The following is a 15,002-nucleotide window of genomic DNA, read 5'->3' as shown; positions in this document are numbered from 1 at the left end:
TGGTGGGCTAAGTCATGCTTGGGTGTTGCTGTGATTATGATCACATTGCAGAGAAGTTACATGATGTGTTATATGATGGTGACACCTGATTATTGCTACAGACATGAAAAACCATCTATCCTAAATAGAAGGTCAGAGAAACTTAGCTTCACTTTTTTATCCAAACGTGGCCAGTCAGTATGACCAAGCAAGCCATCATCAAAGGAAAATGAATGCCAGAACACATACAAAAATCTTATATTAGATTAAAATCAGAGGGAACAGGTGAACTTTAACTGCTATGTAAGTAAGGAGAATTAACTTGTATTTGATATGGCAGAAAAGCAAGAGTCATGGATTGAATGAAACTAGAGATATGACATGATGAAAGTAATAGGTTAAGAAAATTTTACTTACATTGAGAAAGACGCATAGCAAGAAAAAAAGACGGCACCCTTCCCCCTTCTCATGGTTTTTCTAATTCATAGCTGGGTATCTACAATGTCAATGCAATACTAATGATCAAAGAAGTAAAATAACAAATGGAGTAACATCTGGATTTGTTATGATCATGACAAACTCGAGCTGTACACTAGTAATTTATTGTAGTCATTTTCTTTGTTGTAAGACCAAAGTAAACGGGCATGAGTGGGATACGGCATTCAGAATCTCTTTCAGAAAGTTTTCTTTGTATTTCTAGGATGTTCAGTTTTGATTCAGAAGCTATGGTGTGCTGTTCCTTTGGCTTCAGCAAAGTGGAGTACTTGTTTTGGTTTCAGCAATGTGGAGTACTTGTCAGTAAACAAAACTGAGCCTCAAGACTTTGTATGTAATTATCTTTTCAAGGACTTCCACTTTGTCAGAACAGAACAAAATACCATGATTCAAAGGCTACAACCAGCAGATACATGGTTCTTTTAAAACATGCCTATGATTCTTTAGTAAGACAATGTAATCAAGCATGTTTAAATAAGCAATCAAATTTTGTAGATGTAATATTTAATTTTAATTAACAATTCTTCACTATAATGAGCTTCAGAATGTTTTTAATATTTGTCACATTTTCATAAAGACAAAGTTTTAAGTACTTTCAGTCTTTAAGTTTAATTGTAGTTAGCGTGTGCTAGCATGGATACAAAAATGACAGAATTGCAGACCCTTTATTTTGGTTATAAATTATCATTGTCTGAAAAACTGGATGGTTACATAGTTGGCAATGAAATAGTCTTGAAAATCCTTGAATCCTTAAAGTCACCAGTTCAATGGCATCACTGAAAATTGTTTTTATGGGAAATATCGGAAACAAATTACAGGACTTCAAACAGACTCAGATGCAGGATCTATACTTGAAGAATTCAGTCAATACAATAAAGTAGACCAGATGACAAATAAAAGAAAATGTGAAGTCTCAGCTTTATGTTAACAGTATCGCTTCAGTAGTTATTTAAAGTGAAATGGGAAGAGTTTTGAAAACCGTTTTATGAAAGAAGATTTCTGGCTGCAAAACTCCAGCCTTTTAAACAAGGATTTTTATGCAATGAGTGGACTAAACTGCATCTGTTTTTAAAGTGTTGACAGATATAGCTCAACACTTGTAAAAATGAGATAACTGCAAAATACATTGTTTAAGATGTTATAAACATTACAGTAGTTTCAGAAAAATTCTAATTCTCTTGTATTGGCACTTCAAATCAGGCATTTTGAGGGTCTTCTGCTGTGCTTGTGGGAAATTTCTTCTAATTAACACCAATTTATTCCCTTTAAAAAAATCTATAAGTTAAACTGTTACAATCTGGCAATTAAATTACCTTTAAAATAAATAAATTTTGGATCCACTTAAAAATTCAAACTGAGCATGTATTTAAATACAGCTACAAATCTGATGGTTTGTTTGTTTGTTTGTTTGTTTGTTTAATTCTTAATACGTCTACAGTGTTTTGACATCATATGGCTTTAACATAAATTCAGGACAACATCTTAGTGAGTTTTATTTTATTTCCAACTTTTCTGAAATCTTTTTATTCAAATACTTACAGTCTTCAGTAATAGCACCGACTGCATTGACCTACCTGATGTTCCTGAGGAGCCTGTGGATAACTCACATGGCAAGTAATCAGTGATCATTATCAGTTACTGAATTTTAAAATATAAATATTGGACATGAATTGGAAGAAAACTTCCCATGTCAGAACTAAAGAATTCTTGAATCCAAAGGAGACAAAACACATTTCCAAGAGTGTGATTTCCAGAAAGTACCAAACAGTTTGTTTGAAAATCTGACCCCTTTAAAATTATGCTTTGCTGAAGACAGTTAAGGTTTTTATTTTGTTTTGTTCACCCCCCTCCCCCACCATTTGTATTTTTATATTTTTATTTTTCTGGATACATAGTGATAACTGTATGGAAAGAATTATCACACAAGATAACTCGTTATCAATTTTTCTATTTGGTATCACTTTACAAATTGAAATGATGAGCTTAGGGGCTAGAAAAACTTATGCTTATAAATCCAGATAATATATCTACTGAATATCTTATGGTAAGTACTAAGGAAATTAAATAAATAACCTATATTCCATCCCTTCTTAGTAATACATTGAACTTGTCTGCCAGTATAGTAAGCATTCTAATTCAGTGGCATAACATTTTTCACAATCAGATTTTGATACTACCATTCTGATAGTACACAGAGCAATATTTTATCCATTGCAAAGTTCATTGATATGTAATTTTATATTTGGCTTTACTGTTGGTTTTGCATTGCTACATGGAGGTGTTGATGACTGGTTCCTGTTCTTCAGACATCAGAACCCCAGAAAGGGAATTGTAGGTAAGATTCAAGTTTTCAGCTGAGAACTAAGATGGGGAATATGACCACCATAAATTCATTGATTCAAAGAATCGATACAGTGAGCTGAAGTTGCATAATCTTCTGTTTGTCCCACTTCTACAGCAGCTGATGGAGGAGGAATGATCAGAAGTTTGTGTGATGGTGGAGTGGAAAAAAACCAAAATTGTTTTAGAAACTGTCAGTATCTGTCTCTGTAAGTTGTACTCCCTTCTGTAGTTGTTTCACTTATGCCGTATTTCACTTCTCTTTCTAATGGTTTTAATTGTACTGGAGCAATCATACCAGACCTCATAATTCTTCAGGGAGAGTCATCAGGGTACCACATCGTTCCTTGGTTCTTCTAACTGCATTTCTACGCACCGTTTACAACGTTTCCTATTGTCCTTTCTTGGGCAATAAAATGCAGAAAAATAGTGGTTGACAGCGGGAATAGCGGCACCCTGTGGCTTGTGCTCCACTTTGCAACATTTCAAATACTACACTAAAGTCTGCTAGATGATGGTTATTATTAAACACGCATGCAAATAGCTATTAAATGCAGATTTCATTTAGAAACCTTGATTCTCTGTGTATGAGATACAGTGTATTCAGAGCAAGAAAACGACTCCCACTTAGGAAAGTTATCTAAAAGAAATAGGTTTCACTCTGCTTCACCACTTTTCTGTTATTCACAGAATGATGCAAAGTCATCTCTGAGCACATACACATGCATATATATATATGCAGTGGTATGGATTATAGTGCATCAAATTGGTCGGGACCTCCAGCTGTGCTTCACTCATCTGTGCTTCATTCAGTGTTTTACCAGCCTAGAAACCCTATATGTACTATTTAAATTCAGGTGGGAAGTAAGCATGCTAGTCACAGAATGTTCAGATTATAGTGAATAAATGCAAGGACATATTCCAATTTCAGGAGGCCCTGTGTACCCTTTTTGGCATGTGCAAAGGGCTCTAAATAATGGGACAATGTTCTGTGCACCTTCCAGTGTTGCACCTACTGCACACTGGCATCTGGCTGCTGTGGCAAAGACTGGGAGGTCTCTGTAGCCTCTTTGGGTGTCAGTGTCATTAACGATGTTTTGACAAAATTCAGCCACAACAGTCACAAATATGAGACAGTGACATAGTGACAAAGGATGCTATTGTTTGTGCTCTTACTCTTTTACTTTTTGTAAACCAGTCCTAAAATCACTACAGCTTCTTTCAAAACTGGTGTAATGATATACCGCTCTTAACAAACACACCAGAGTTTGGTTCTCTACTTGGGAAGAAATGGAAACATTGACAAGGGTCTTCTTTTATAGCCACCAAATTTATGGTGCTTTGCAGGGTTCAAACAACAGAAGTCCTAGGTGGTGGATTTTGTTCCAAAATTACAAACTTTAAATCCTGGCCCTGAACACCCAATATAAACCATAAACTGTTTTTCTTGGTCAGTAAAGTATACCTAAAGAACATGGAGAAGTGTAAGGGATGATGTCTGGTCTGAGTTTGGGTGGAATTTTGGTTATATTGATGAAAGCATGGCTTAACATGTTGCTCAAAACCAGCCCAGACTGTGAAACACTTCTAGTAATAATTTTCAGTTATTTTGTTTACATACAGGTAATGCTGGAAGTGCTTATTTCATATGCTACATCCAAGCTAATGTATGCTAATTTTTCTCATGCATGCTAATTTTTCACTATTTTTTCAGAGATTTGCCTTAGACATTGAAACAAGAACTGGGTAGGCTCTGATAACTGAGATTGTTTCTCACATACATTTAAATGAGGGTGACCATTTCAGAGTGAGCAACTGAGTCTGTTTGTGGCTGGGATAGAAGCAACAATACTGAGGCATGAAATCCCAGAGCAACTCAAAAGGCAAATGTAAGAAAACAAGGGGAAAGAGGGCTGAGCAAATGGTTTTGTGGGTGCTAAAATGGGAGGAAAAAAGATCCTTTTTTTTTTTTTTTTCTTTTTCTTTTTTCATCTTTGACAGCTATCTATCAGATTATCCTTCCATGCAGAAAAATGATGGAAACAAAGAATAGGGATGCCTGAGATTGTTTTAAACTGGCTTCATGCAATACCTAGCAGCTTTGCTGCACAATTATAGAGCTCAGTGGGGAATTAGTCTTAATGAGAAGTTAACTAGCACGTTTATGTACTAATAGCTACTTACTCTTGTTGTCAATAGTACTAATGGGTACATATTATCAATACCTAACAATACCAGTCGTGTCTTTCAGGTTTGGACTGTTACATATTCTGCCAAAAGTTCAGGAGCCAGCTCCTTTTGAATGACAGAACTACAAAGTTGAAAATTTAGTGAACAGGTCTTAAGGAAATACTCCTCACATTTCAAGTGGATTTGAAAAAAGAAAGCATGATTTTGGCCTCTGAAACATTAGGTGTCATAAGTACCTTTGCAATCATTTATCCTTTTACATTCTAATGCAGAACAGAAGTAATAATTCTGACACATTTGAAGAAAACATGACTAAAATCTGTCAGTATGAGATTTCAGTAACTGTGCTGTGTTCTGCCTATGGTTATTGATGGATGAAGTTGTTAGCAGTTCAAGACCTTCAAGATCCTTTGAACATTAAGAAAACTCTGAGAATGAGATTCAAGGTATTGGGAGGTTTCTAGATCAAATCCTGCTTGTGTTTACCTTCAAATGTATAAAGATGAATATGAAATTCAAAAGAACAATCCAATTATTCAAAATACGGTATGAAAGATATGTGTTTCTTTCCAAAATATGTGTTGTATTTCACATTCGAAGAATTTTCCAAACATATCCTGGGCTGCATCAAAAGCAGCGTGGTCAAAAAGCATCCACGTTATAGTGGATGGAGTGTCTGCAATTGTTTGTGGGACAGTACAATGAACTATAGAACACAATACCGTGCAAGCGTTCCCCTGCTACTGTATTATGACTCTGCTGGTTGTGGATCTATAACATAACTAAGGGAACACACATTAATAGGCACCACACAGACTTCTGAATCTTTCAAATGCTGGCATGTGAAAATAATTTGTCATTTCTACAAGTGAAGTTAATACTCACTTTAGGCAAAATGAACTTCATAATTAGTAAAATAAACAGTAACACTTCTCAGCAAAGTGTAGGGTACTTTATGGAGTAACACTTCTCAGCAAAGTGTAGGGAAAAAAGAAAAAGTTGTGCATACTTTCCAGTAGGATGTGAAGGCAGACTACTTCATAAAAAAAGGAAAAAAGATGGTTACATAAAACCCAAAGGTAATTAATAAAGCTATCAATGCATGCTGAGCTGCAGTGTGGTTGCTGTCCAGTCTGAGACACACAGATGTTTCTGTACTTGATCTATTGCCCTCAACACCATAGGGATTTTGCCAGTAGCACTGCATTGCTGCAAATATAATTGCCTTATTGATTTCTGTCCTCTGAGATATCAATGCGTGCAGCAGTAGAAGAGAGCTGTGCTGAACACAGACACATCTGCAATGTCTCAGAGTTGCATGCAATATCTGTATCTTTTCTGTGCAATCCTATTTCCATATATCCTTTGTAATGCAACTATCCCATTTATGTTGCATTCAGGGCAGCAGGCAACATTACTTCCAGATGTTCCACATGTTAAAAAAATGGAAATGTACAACTACATAATGAAAATGAGTGTCCAGGACTTGAGTTAATGCAGAGTGCATGTAGCAAATAACCTATGGCATATAATTGGTTTTCAGGCTATGGAATTACATTGGAGGGAATGTGACATTATTTTGCACTTTTGTTTTTCTAGCCTGGCAGGCTTTTCTAGACTTTGACAGAAAAATGTAACTATAAATATAGCTTGCATTAACTTTGAATAACATGCCTTTAGTGAGGAAGACTAATAAGATGTTTAACCTAAATTTGCAATTCAAAAGGCATAATCCCACAACACAATTTTCTTAAAAAAGTAAATAAAAAAGCACTAAATCTTTAAGGAGGGTTAATTAAATGCTCCACAGTTTTAAATGCTACAGAATCTGAAACACTTAAACATGTATTTGAATATATAAAGCACCTCTGACGTTTCCCAATGCAAGCCAGTACGTCAGCAGTCAGTGCCAGGCAGCACATAGCACTCCAGTGTTTGTGGACCTAACTGAGTGATAATTTACTTCTGTTCCCTGCATGTAAAGGTTTGATTGATCTACACTGCACTCAGTTTTATGAGGCTCTGAACATCCTAATTTTTTTCTCCAAACTCTGTGGATGGATTTGTGTAAAAGTGCATAATTCATTACTTAGCTTTAAATTTTTGGTAAAACAGATTAGCTTTAAAACAAACAAACAAAAAGACACAAAACAAAACAAGACAAACAAACATAAAATGAAGAAGTTCTTAACAGCCAATTTGCATATGAGTTTGCCTCATTTATCTCTTTTCTGTGTTCTTGTTAATGTTAAATTACTCAACATAGCATCCTCAGGATTTTTGTAGCTAGGCTGTGTGTCAAGATTTCTACTTGGATACCTCTGCAACAAATGAACAATTTCCTTTGCTTCCTTATGCTAATGTGATGTACCTTACTGAGAGGTTACAATGAACTGGAAAATTAATTCTGTTTTCTTATAAGGTACCAGAACGTGCAAAAGAAGCACTATATTCTTCCACTGGGTTCAGGAAAATCTTTTGCCTTTATGTAACGCAACAAAATTAAATGTTTAAATATGTTACTTAAAAAAATCAGAACTAACTTCAAACAATGCTCTTTATTTTTGTGTATATTTTCTCTACTGTGTTGTCTCAATGCTAGTTTGTCAACACCAACTTCATAAGCTATATATAAAATTACTTGAGAGACACAAGTGATGTTCTCGAAAATTACCGAGCTTATTCCTGTCCCCTCAAACCATGTATACCTCATTCATATACGTAGAACTTAATACTGGAATAGGATAAATTATAGTTTTATACTAGACACTGAATAAACGAAATTGCCATTACTCTTTTGACTACAGGCACTTCTCCTAGAGTATGTGAGCAAGTACAGAGAGCAGAGCCTCATCTATTGTCATCATGTTCATGAAAATGTCTTTACTAGATTGGAATTGCTTCTTGGTACGGTTGACCACCATATATATTCTTTTTTGTTTATATGTAAAGTCACAGACTGAAGACCTGCAATTGTTGGTACAGAAGATTGTATGCTGGGCCTAAAGCATTTTCCCAGAAATGAAATTTGAAGACCTTACTAGCAAACTTGAAGAATTTGAAGTGGCAGCCAGTCAGCACCTAGTGCAATCAGAGATTTTGGGCTATGTTTTTCAAACGCTACTTGTAATGGAGGGGGCGGGGGGGGGCAGGGGGAACAAGGATTCTCATAGAGAAGCTGTTGAAGTATGGGCTGGATAAGCCGATGATGAGGTGGATCAAAAAGTGACTGAAGGACTGGATCCAGAGAGTTGTAGTCAAAGTCTAGCTGGAGACCAGCAATGAGCAGAGTACCCCAGGGGTCAATAATGGCTCCAGTTCTCTTTAACATCTGTGTTAAAAATAAGGAAAATGTGGTAGAATGCACCCTCAGAAAACTTTCAGACCACATGAAACTGCAGAGAGTGGCTGACTCATCAGATGGTCATGTTCCTATCCAGAGGAACTTTGACAATCTGAAGGACAGAGTGGCTGGAAAGCTGTGCGGAGGAAAAGGATCTGGGGGTGTTGATCGACGCTCACCTGAACATGAGCCGGCAGTGTGCCCAGGTGGCCAAGAAGGCCAACGGCATCCTGGCTTGTATCAGGAATAGTGTAGCCTATAGTGTAGGTGATCGTCCCCCTGTACTCTGCTCTGGTGAGGCATCACTTCAAGTACTGTGTTCAGCTTTGGACCTCTCAGGTACAAGAAAGACATCGAGGCCCTGGAGCATGTCCAGAGTAGGGCTACGAAGCTGGTGAAGGGTCTGGAACACAAGTCCTATGAGCTGCGGCTGAGGGAACTGGGGTTGTTTAATCTGGAGAAGAGGAGGCTCAGGGGAGACCTCATTGCTCTCTATAGCTGCCCGAAAGGAAGGTGTGGGGAGCTGGGGGTCAGCCTCTTCTCACAGATAACTAGTAATAGGACTAGAGGGAATGGCCAGGGGAGTTTCAGGATGGAAATTAGGAGATATTTCTACTCCTGTAGAGTAGTTAGGTGTTGGGATGGGTTGCCCAGGGAGGTGGAGGAGTCATTGTATGTGGGTGTGTTTAAGGAAAGGCTGGACCTGGAAGTTAGGGGCACGGTTTAGTGGGTGATATCGGTGGTAGGGTGATGGTTGGACCAGATGATCTTGGAGGTCTTTTCCGAGCTTAATGATTTTATGACCTTTGCGGGTTCCCTCAACCTGGGGATATTCCATGATTCTGCTATACAGTAAATTGCCATGCTCAGCAGTAACGTTTACAGCAAGGGTAGAGACAGTGACACCAACTGTATTGTTACAAATACTGAGACATTTTCTACAGATTTCTTGGCTTTATTTGCTTTGTCTAAAAGCCTTGGACTGCTGTGAGCCTTCCGGTCTCCCCCCCCGGTTGACGGCATGTGTCCCACCTGCCATCTCAGCCTCAGCTTCACCAGCTCCTGGGGCACAGCTGGAAAAGAGTGGTGAGTGCCCTCCTTGCTCGCCCTCCCTGCGCGCACAGTTGTAGAAGCATAGAATCTTCCAGGTTGGAAAAGACCCGCAAGATCATCAGGTCCAACCATCAGCCTGACCTAGAGAGTCCCATCACCAGACTGTGTCCCTTAGGGTCACAACCACCTGTCTCTTAAATACCTCCAGGGATGAGGATTCCACCACTTCCCTGGGCAGCCCGTTCCAAGGCTTGAGAACCCTCTCCATGAAGAAATTCTTCCTAACAGGCAAGCCTGGTGCAACTTGAGCTGCACCCTACGCATCGCACGCTGGCTCAGCTTCGGCCATCAGCGGGTCCCTTTTGGGGGAGCCAGCTGTGTCCCACTTCTGACAGAAGCTGTCCCTGCCGCTCCCCTTCATGACCTTGCCATGTCAACCCAATACACTTCCCCGCTCGGTATTGCTCTGCCCAGTGCTGGTTACAGAGGGTATTATTTGTTTATTTTTTTGGAGGGGTAAACTCTTTACAAGGGAGGGTAGTGATAGGAGAAGGGGTGACGGTTCTAAACTGAAAGAGGGTAGATTTAGATTAGACTTGAGGAAGAAATTCTTTGCTCAGAGGGTGGTGAAGCACTGCCATGGGTTGCTCAGAGAAGCTGTGGATTCCCCTTCCCTGGAAGCGGACAAGACCAGGTTGGATGGAGCTTTGGGCCTCCTGACGTAGTGGAAACTGTTCATGCCCATGGCGGGGCATGGTGGGAGGGGCAGTGTGACTGGATGGTCGTGAGGGTCCCTTCCAACCCAAACCATTCTGAGATTCTATGGTTCCAAGGTGGTGTCCAGCAGGACCCCAGATCCTTCCCAGCAAAGCACTTATCCCCAGCTGGAGAGCTCCCAGCAAGTGCTGCTTCCTGGGGTCGTTCCTGCTCAGGTGCAGGACTTTGCCCTTCACCTCGTTGAACTTCTTGGGGTTCCTGCCTTGGCCGGACACAGCGTAGCTGCAGACGTGCAGGCCTGGAAATGGGTAGCATGTGTTTTTGGGGAAGCAACTCAACAGTGCCTTGTACGTGGGGAAAAAACACGCCAGCACCAACACCCCAGCTGGCCCTGCAAAGGGCCGCATCGACGTACCCTTCTCCCACCTGTCTGAACCCATCGGCCTTCGGGTCCAGCGGACACACGAGGAAGCGGCGGGAGTATCAGGAGGAAAAGGGGGAGAAAGCAGCGAGGGTAGGGACAGAGACACCAAGTGTGTTGTTACAAATACTCAGACATTTTCTGCAGTTTTCATGGCTTTATTTGCTTTGTCTAAAAGCCGTAGACTGCTGTGAGCCTTCCTGTTCCCCCCGGTTGCTGGCGTGTGCCCCATCTGCTGGCCCAGCCCCAGCTTGGCCAGCTCCTGGGGCACTGTCCTAGTGTCGCCGGCGGGGTGGCCTCTTTGCGGGTGGGGCAGAGGCGTGGGAAGTGGGGGCCCTCCTCTTCGCAGCTCGCTGGGGCCCCCTGCGTCTTTGGTCCCTGCCCTGGCCGGCAGTGGAGGGACCAGCCACAGCCTCCTCTGGTTCCTCCGGTGGCACTTGTTGATCTCTAGGCGCAGGAACCGGGACGGATGGAAGGCGGCTCGGTCTCCCATGGAAGGCAGCATTTGAGGTCCCAGGGAGCTCCTCCGCGTTGGTTCCCTCGGAGCTCTCGGGGCCAGCTGATGGTGTCCCCAGAGATGTGGCAGTGTGGCTGGGGAGTGCTGCAGGGCTGCCTTCCTGTCCTCCGGCAGCACGGGAGGCCCCCAGGCCCAGGATGTTTCGGGCCTCCCCGCTGCACCGCTGCACGGCAGTGACAATGAGCCGCTGCACGAAGCCGGCCGTCTGCCTTCCCAGGGAGGTCCTCAGGAGCAGGGTGAGGGCCCCCTCGTCCAGGCCAAAGAAGCGCAGGCCTGAGATGACGTTGCGCTGCACTTCTGAGGCTGCCCTGCCGTCATCCCCGAGGAGCTGCCCCAGCTCGTGGCGCAGCCAGGGCAGCAGGGGCTGGAGCACAGCAGGGTACAGCCGGAACAGGGACGCCCAGGCGACGGGGTGGAGGCCGCCCACAGCGGCTGTGGGCACTGGTCCTGCAGCCTCTGGTCGGGAGGCTGGGTGGGCAGGAGCTCCGTCTGCCTGCTGGGCGGTGACCGGTGCCTCCGCAGGTGGTGGGATGACGAGCTCCTTGAAGCTGTTGTCCGCCCGCACCGAGTGCACGATGGAGCTCACCCTCCTCTTGCAGAGGGGGCACTCGGGCTTGCTCTCAGCCCACCGCTGGATGCATTTAAAGCAGAAGCAGTGGAGGCATGGCACCACATAGCTGGGGTTCACCCAGCTGTCCAGACAGATGGGACAGCGGGTGTCCAGCGCCGTGGCCATGCTCTCCGCCTGCTGAGGTGAGCTGGGGAGAACTGGCGATGACGAGCCGCTCCCTCTCACCGGCGCTGCAGCAGCAGGTGTCACGCTGCAAAAGGCAGAGAAGAGGCCATGGTCATCGGCTGAGCCGGGGGCGGCTGGAAGAGTTGTGCAGGCCCCTCAAGGAGGAAACCCTTCCAGCTGCCCAGGGAGAGACGTCTCCGTAGCACTCACCTCTGCTGCTGCGAGCGCTCCTCCTGGGTCTCCTGACGGCCCGAACGAGGCAGAGCTGCAGAAGGATCTCTGATGGCTCTGGGAAGGGCACTGAGAGCTGCTGCAGCAACTCCCAGAGCACGACACCAGCACCAAGGCCAACCTTGCTCCTCACTCCAGACCTCGCGTAAACGCTCAGCTGGAGTGCGGGCACTAGCCGGCGCGGTGGGACTCTGCGCCCGCATATGAGCAGCGAGGGCCACGCAGTCACAATCCGTCGCTCCAGGCTCTCACAGTGCATCGCTCGGAGCCATCACAATGGGCCGTCCCGCCCCGCAGCGCTCGCTCTGGCAGCGCTCTGGCCCCAGCACATGCGTCTGTGTCTAGCACAACGTCACTTACCACTCTGACCCACAAAGTGTTTGTCTTCTTCTCGGCATCGGTGTTATCCACCGGTCACTGCAGCCTTGGCCGTGTCTTCCCAGTGCACCATCAGATCACCCTGGCCATGGCAGACACCTCCAGGCCCATGAAGCAAGAGCGTCCATTCCATAAAACCTCGTGCCCGCCTTTGAGGCTGCACGACACAGTCCTCACACCGCTCTTCCTACACTCCAGCACAGCTGGCCAGCCCTCGGGTTGCCCTGGTTCTCCCCACAGCAGGCTAATGGCAGCCCTTGGCTTGCCCTCAGGGATCTCCTTGATTTTGACCCTCTCTGGAGGGAGCAGGGCGTTCCCCTCTGCTTAGCACCCATCAGGCCTCATCCGGGCATCGTGTCCTCTTTGGGGTCCCGGGCGGGAGAGACGTCGACAAGCTGGAGGAGTTCAGGGGAGAGCACTGATGCGGTGGGGCTGGAGCACTCGCCCCGTGAGGGGGATGTGGGTCCGGGACTGGTTCAGCATGGACCAGAGTAGGCTTAGGGGCACAGCGTGGAGCCTGTGGGAATGGGATGACTGCAACGGGGACAAGACCTTCCCAGCAGCACCTGGCAGGAGGAGCGGAGGCAGATCTGGGCCTGGAGAAGTCCAGGCTGGTGATAGGGAAAAACAGAGAAGTCCTCTCAGGGTTATGAAGAACACTCAAGAAGTCCTGTCAGGCTTAGGAGTGGATTTTCTAGCAAGGTGGCATCGCCCCTGAGCATGGGGGTTTTCGAGACCTGAGTGGAGCCAGCCCAGAGCACAAGGGTCACAAGCCTGCAAAGGGACACGCGCGGAAGTCCAGGGAGGGAAAGCGTCGCCAGCGTGAAGTGGAGACGGGGTTTCCAAATGAGCTCATTGCAGCCAAGTCAAGACACAGAGGCCCTGCAGATGCAGAAGGCCCAGCCCCGTTGGGCTCTCTCTCCTCAGGGCCCAGAGCCCCTGGGAGAGCACACGTCCCCTCTCTGTGGAGCTCAGAGCAGGGCTTTCGAGCCCTGTAGGAGCAGAGGGCCGGGTGCCATGGTGCTTGATTTAGGGAAAGAGCAACATAAAAAGCCATGGTACCAGCAGTGGTGGGACATGAGTGAGTGGAAGGAGGTCCAGCAGGAGCAAGACACCCAACTCAGAGGTGCTCAACTCAGCACCAAGAAGCTGATGAGTCAATAGCACCAGGCCCCACAGTGCTCAAGAAAGGGAAAAGGTCTCCTGCAAGGTTAAAGGGCTCAGCTCCTTCTCCTCTGGAGCAAAATGCACCCAGAGAGCTCAGGCTCAGGCCCCACGAGGGACAAATGGTGGCAGAGGCTGTGCAAGAGCAGGCAGAGAAGACCCACAGTGCTCTGCGGAGGACAAAGAGGCTCTGCAAGAGCAGTGGGCGAGGACAGCTGACCCAAATTGGCAAGAGGGATATCCCATACCAAACTGGGATACCAATACAGACGATAGCAAGTTGGGTGGAGCTGTTGACTCCATCGGGGGTGCTGAGGCCCTGAAGAGAGACCTAGACAGGTTGGAGAGCTGGGCAATCACCAACAATCTGAAGTTTAACAAGAACAAGTGCCCGATTCTGCACCTGGCTATATGTACAGCCTGGGGGATGAGATGCTGGAGATCAGCCCTGCAGAAAACGATCGGGAGTTCTGGTCAGCAGCGAGCCAAACATGAGCCAGCAGTGTGCCTTGGCAGCCAGGATGGCCATCCGTATCCTGAGGTTTATCAGGCACCTAGCAAGTCAAGGTGTCGTTGGTCGAGTGGGTTTACGTGGCATGGTTTTGGTAGCGGAGGACTGCCATGGTGCCCTCTGTAAGAAGAGTCCAGCAGCTGCCCCATGTTAGATTAGGGCCAGTTGCAGCCAGATCCAAAGGGACCCACCGCTGCCCAGAACCGAGCCAGTAAGCGATGTCTTTTGCGCCTTTCTGAGAGCAGATTTAAGAAAAGGAAAAAGCAAGCAAACAAACAAACAAAACAAAACAAAACAAAACAAATCTACTGCACAACAGCAAGTGGTAGAGTGAGGAGTGAGAAGCAGCACTGCAATCCCCCAGGACAGTGCAGCAGGAGGGCGGGAGGTGCTCCAGGTGCTCCAGGCACGCAGCAGCAGTTCCCCTGTGGCCTGTGGAGAGGCCCCTGGTGGAGCAGGCTGTCCCCCTGCAGCCCACGGGTCCCATGGCAGAGCACCTCTCTACACTGCCCCGTCTCAATCCTTATGATGATCTGGCACGGAAGAAGACTGGTGTGGCTGAACAGGGCACTTTTGCTGAGCCTCCAGGAGAAAGAGAGTCTATATCCAGTGGAAGAAGGGAGAGGCCGCTTGGAGAGAGTACAAGGAATTTGCTAGCATATGCAGAGAGAAAATCAGAAAGGCTACAGTCAAACGTGAGCTCAACCTGGCCACTATGGTAAATGGTAACAAAAAATGTTTTTCCAGATATATTAACAGTATGAGGAGGGCCAAGGAGAATCTCCATCCTTTATTGGTCTCAGGGAGGAACATGACTACTGAGGATAGTCAGGATAAAAGGCTGAGGCTCTTAATGCCTTCTTTCCGTATGTCTTTCCTAGTCAGACCACTTATCCTTGGGGTACTCAGCCTCCCAAGATGGAAGTC

At 45.3% G+C, this 15,002-nt stretch overlaps 1 protein-coding gene across 1 annotated transcript; it reads right to left on the bottom strand.

Moving 5' to 3' along the window:
- Positions 1-10,734: 10,734 nt before the first annotated feature.
- On the bottom strand, positions 10,735-12,527 carry LOC121061827. The gene is made up of 2 exons (XM_040541232.1): positions 12,002-12,527; positions 10,735-11,876 (listed from the first exon to the last, which is right to left on the bottom strand). The coding sequence occupies exons 1-2, from the start codon at positions 12,223-12,225 to the stop codon at positions 10,814-10,816; spliced, it is 1,287 nt and encodes a 428-aa protein (XP_040397166.1). The 5' UTR covers positions 12,226-12,527; the 3' UTR covers positions 10,735-10,813.
- Between the last annotated feature and the right edge of the window lie 2,475 nt (positions 12,528-15,002).

This window comes from Cygnus olor, chromosome Z (genome assembly GCF_009769625.2).
Source record: "Cygnus olor isolate bCygOlo1 chromosome Z, bCygOlo1.pri.v2, whole genome shotgun sequence".
Taxonomy (NCBI): Eukaryota; Metazoa; Chordata; class Aves; order Anseriformes; family Anatidae; genus Cygnus; species Cygnus olor.
Note: the sequence above shows the minus strand (reverse complement) of the source record. Positions and strands in the feature narration are given on the sequence as shown.

What these genes read in the sequence shown, in the direction of transcription:
- LOC121061827 (XM_040541232.1), bottom strand. Translation starts at nt 12,225, where the DNA reads ATGCGGGCGCAGAGTCCCACCGCGCCGGCTAGTGCCCGCACTCCAGCT. An exon ending in GAGCGCTCGCAGCAGCAGAG is followed by an intron (nt 11,877 to 12,001) that starts GTGAGTGCTACG and finishes TGCCTTTTGCAG; the next exon opens with CGTGACACCTGCTGCTGCAG.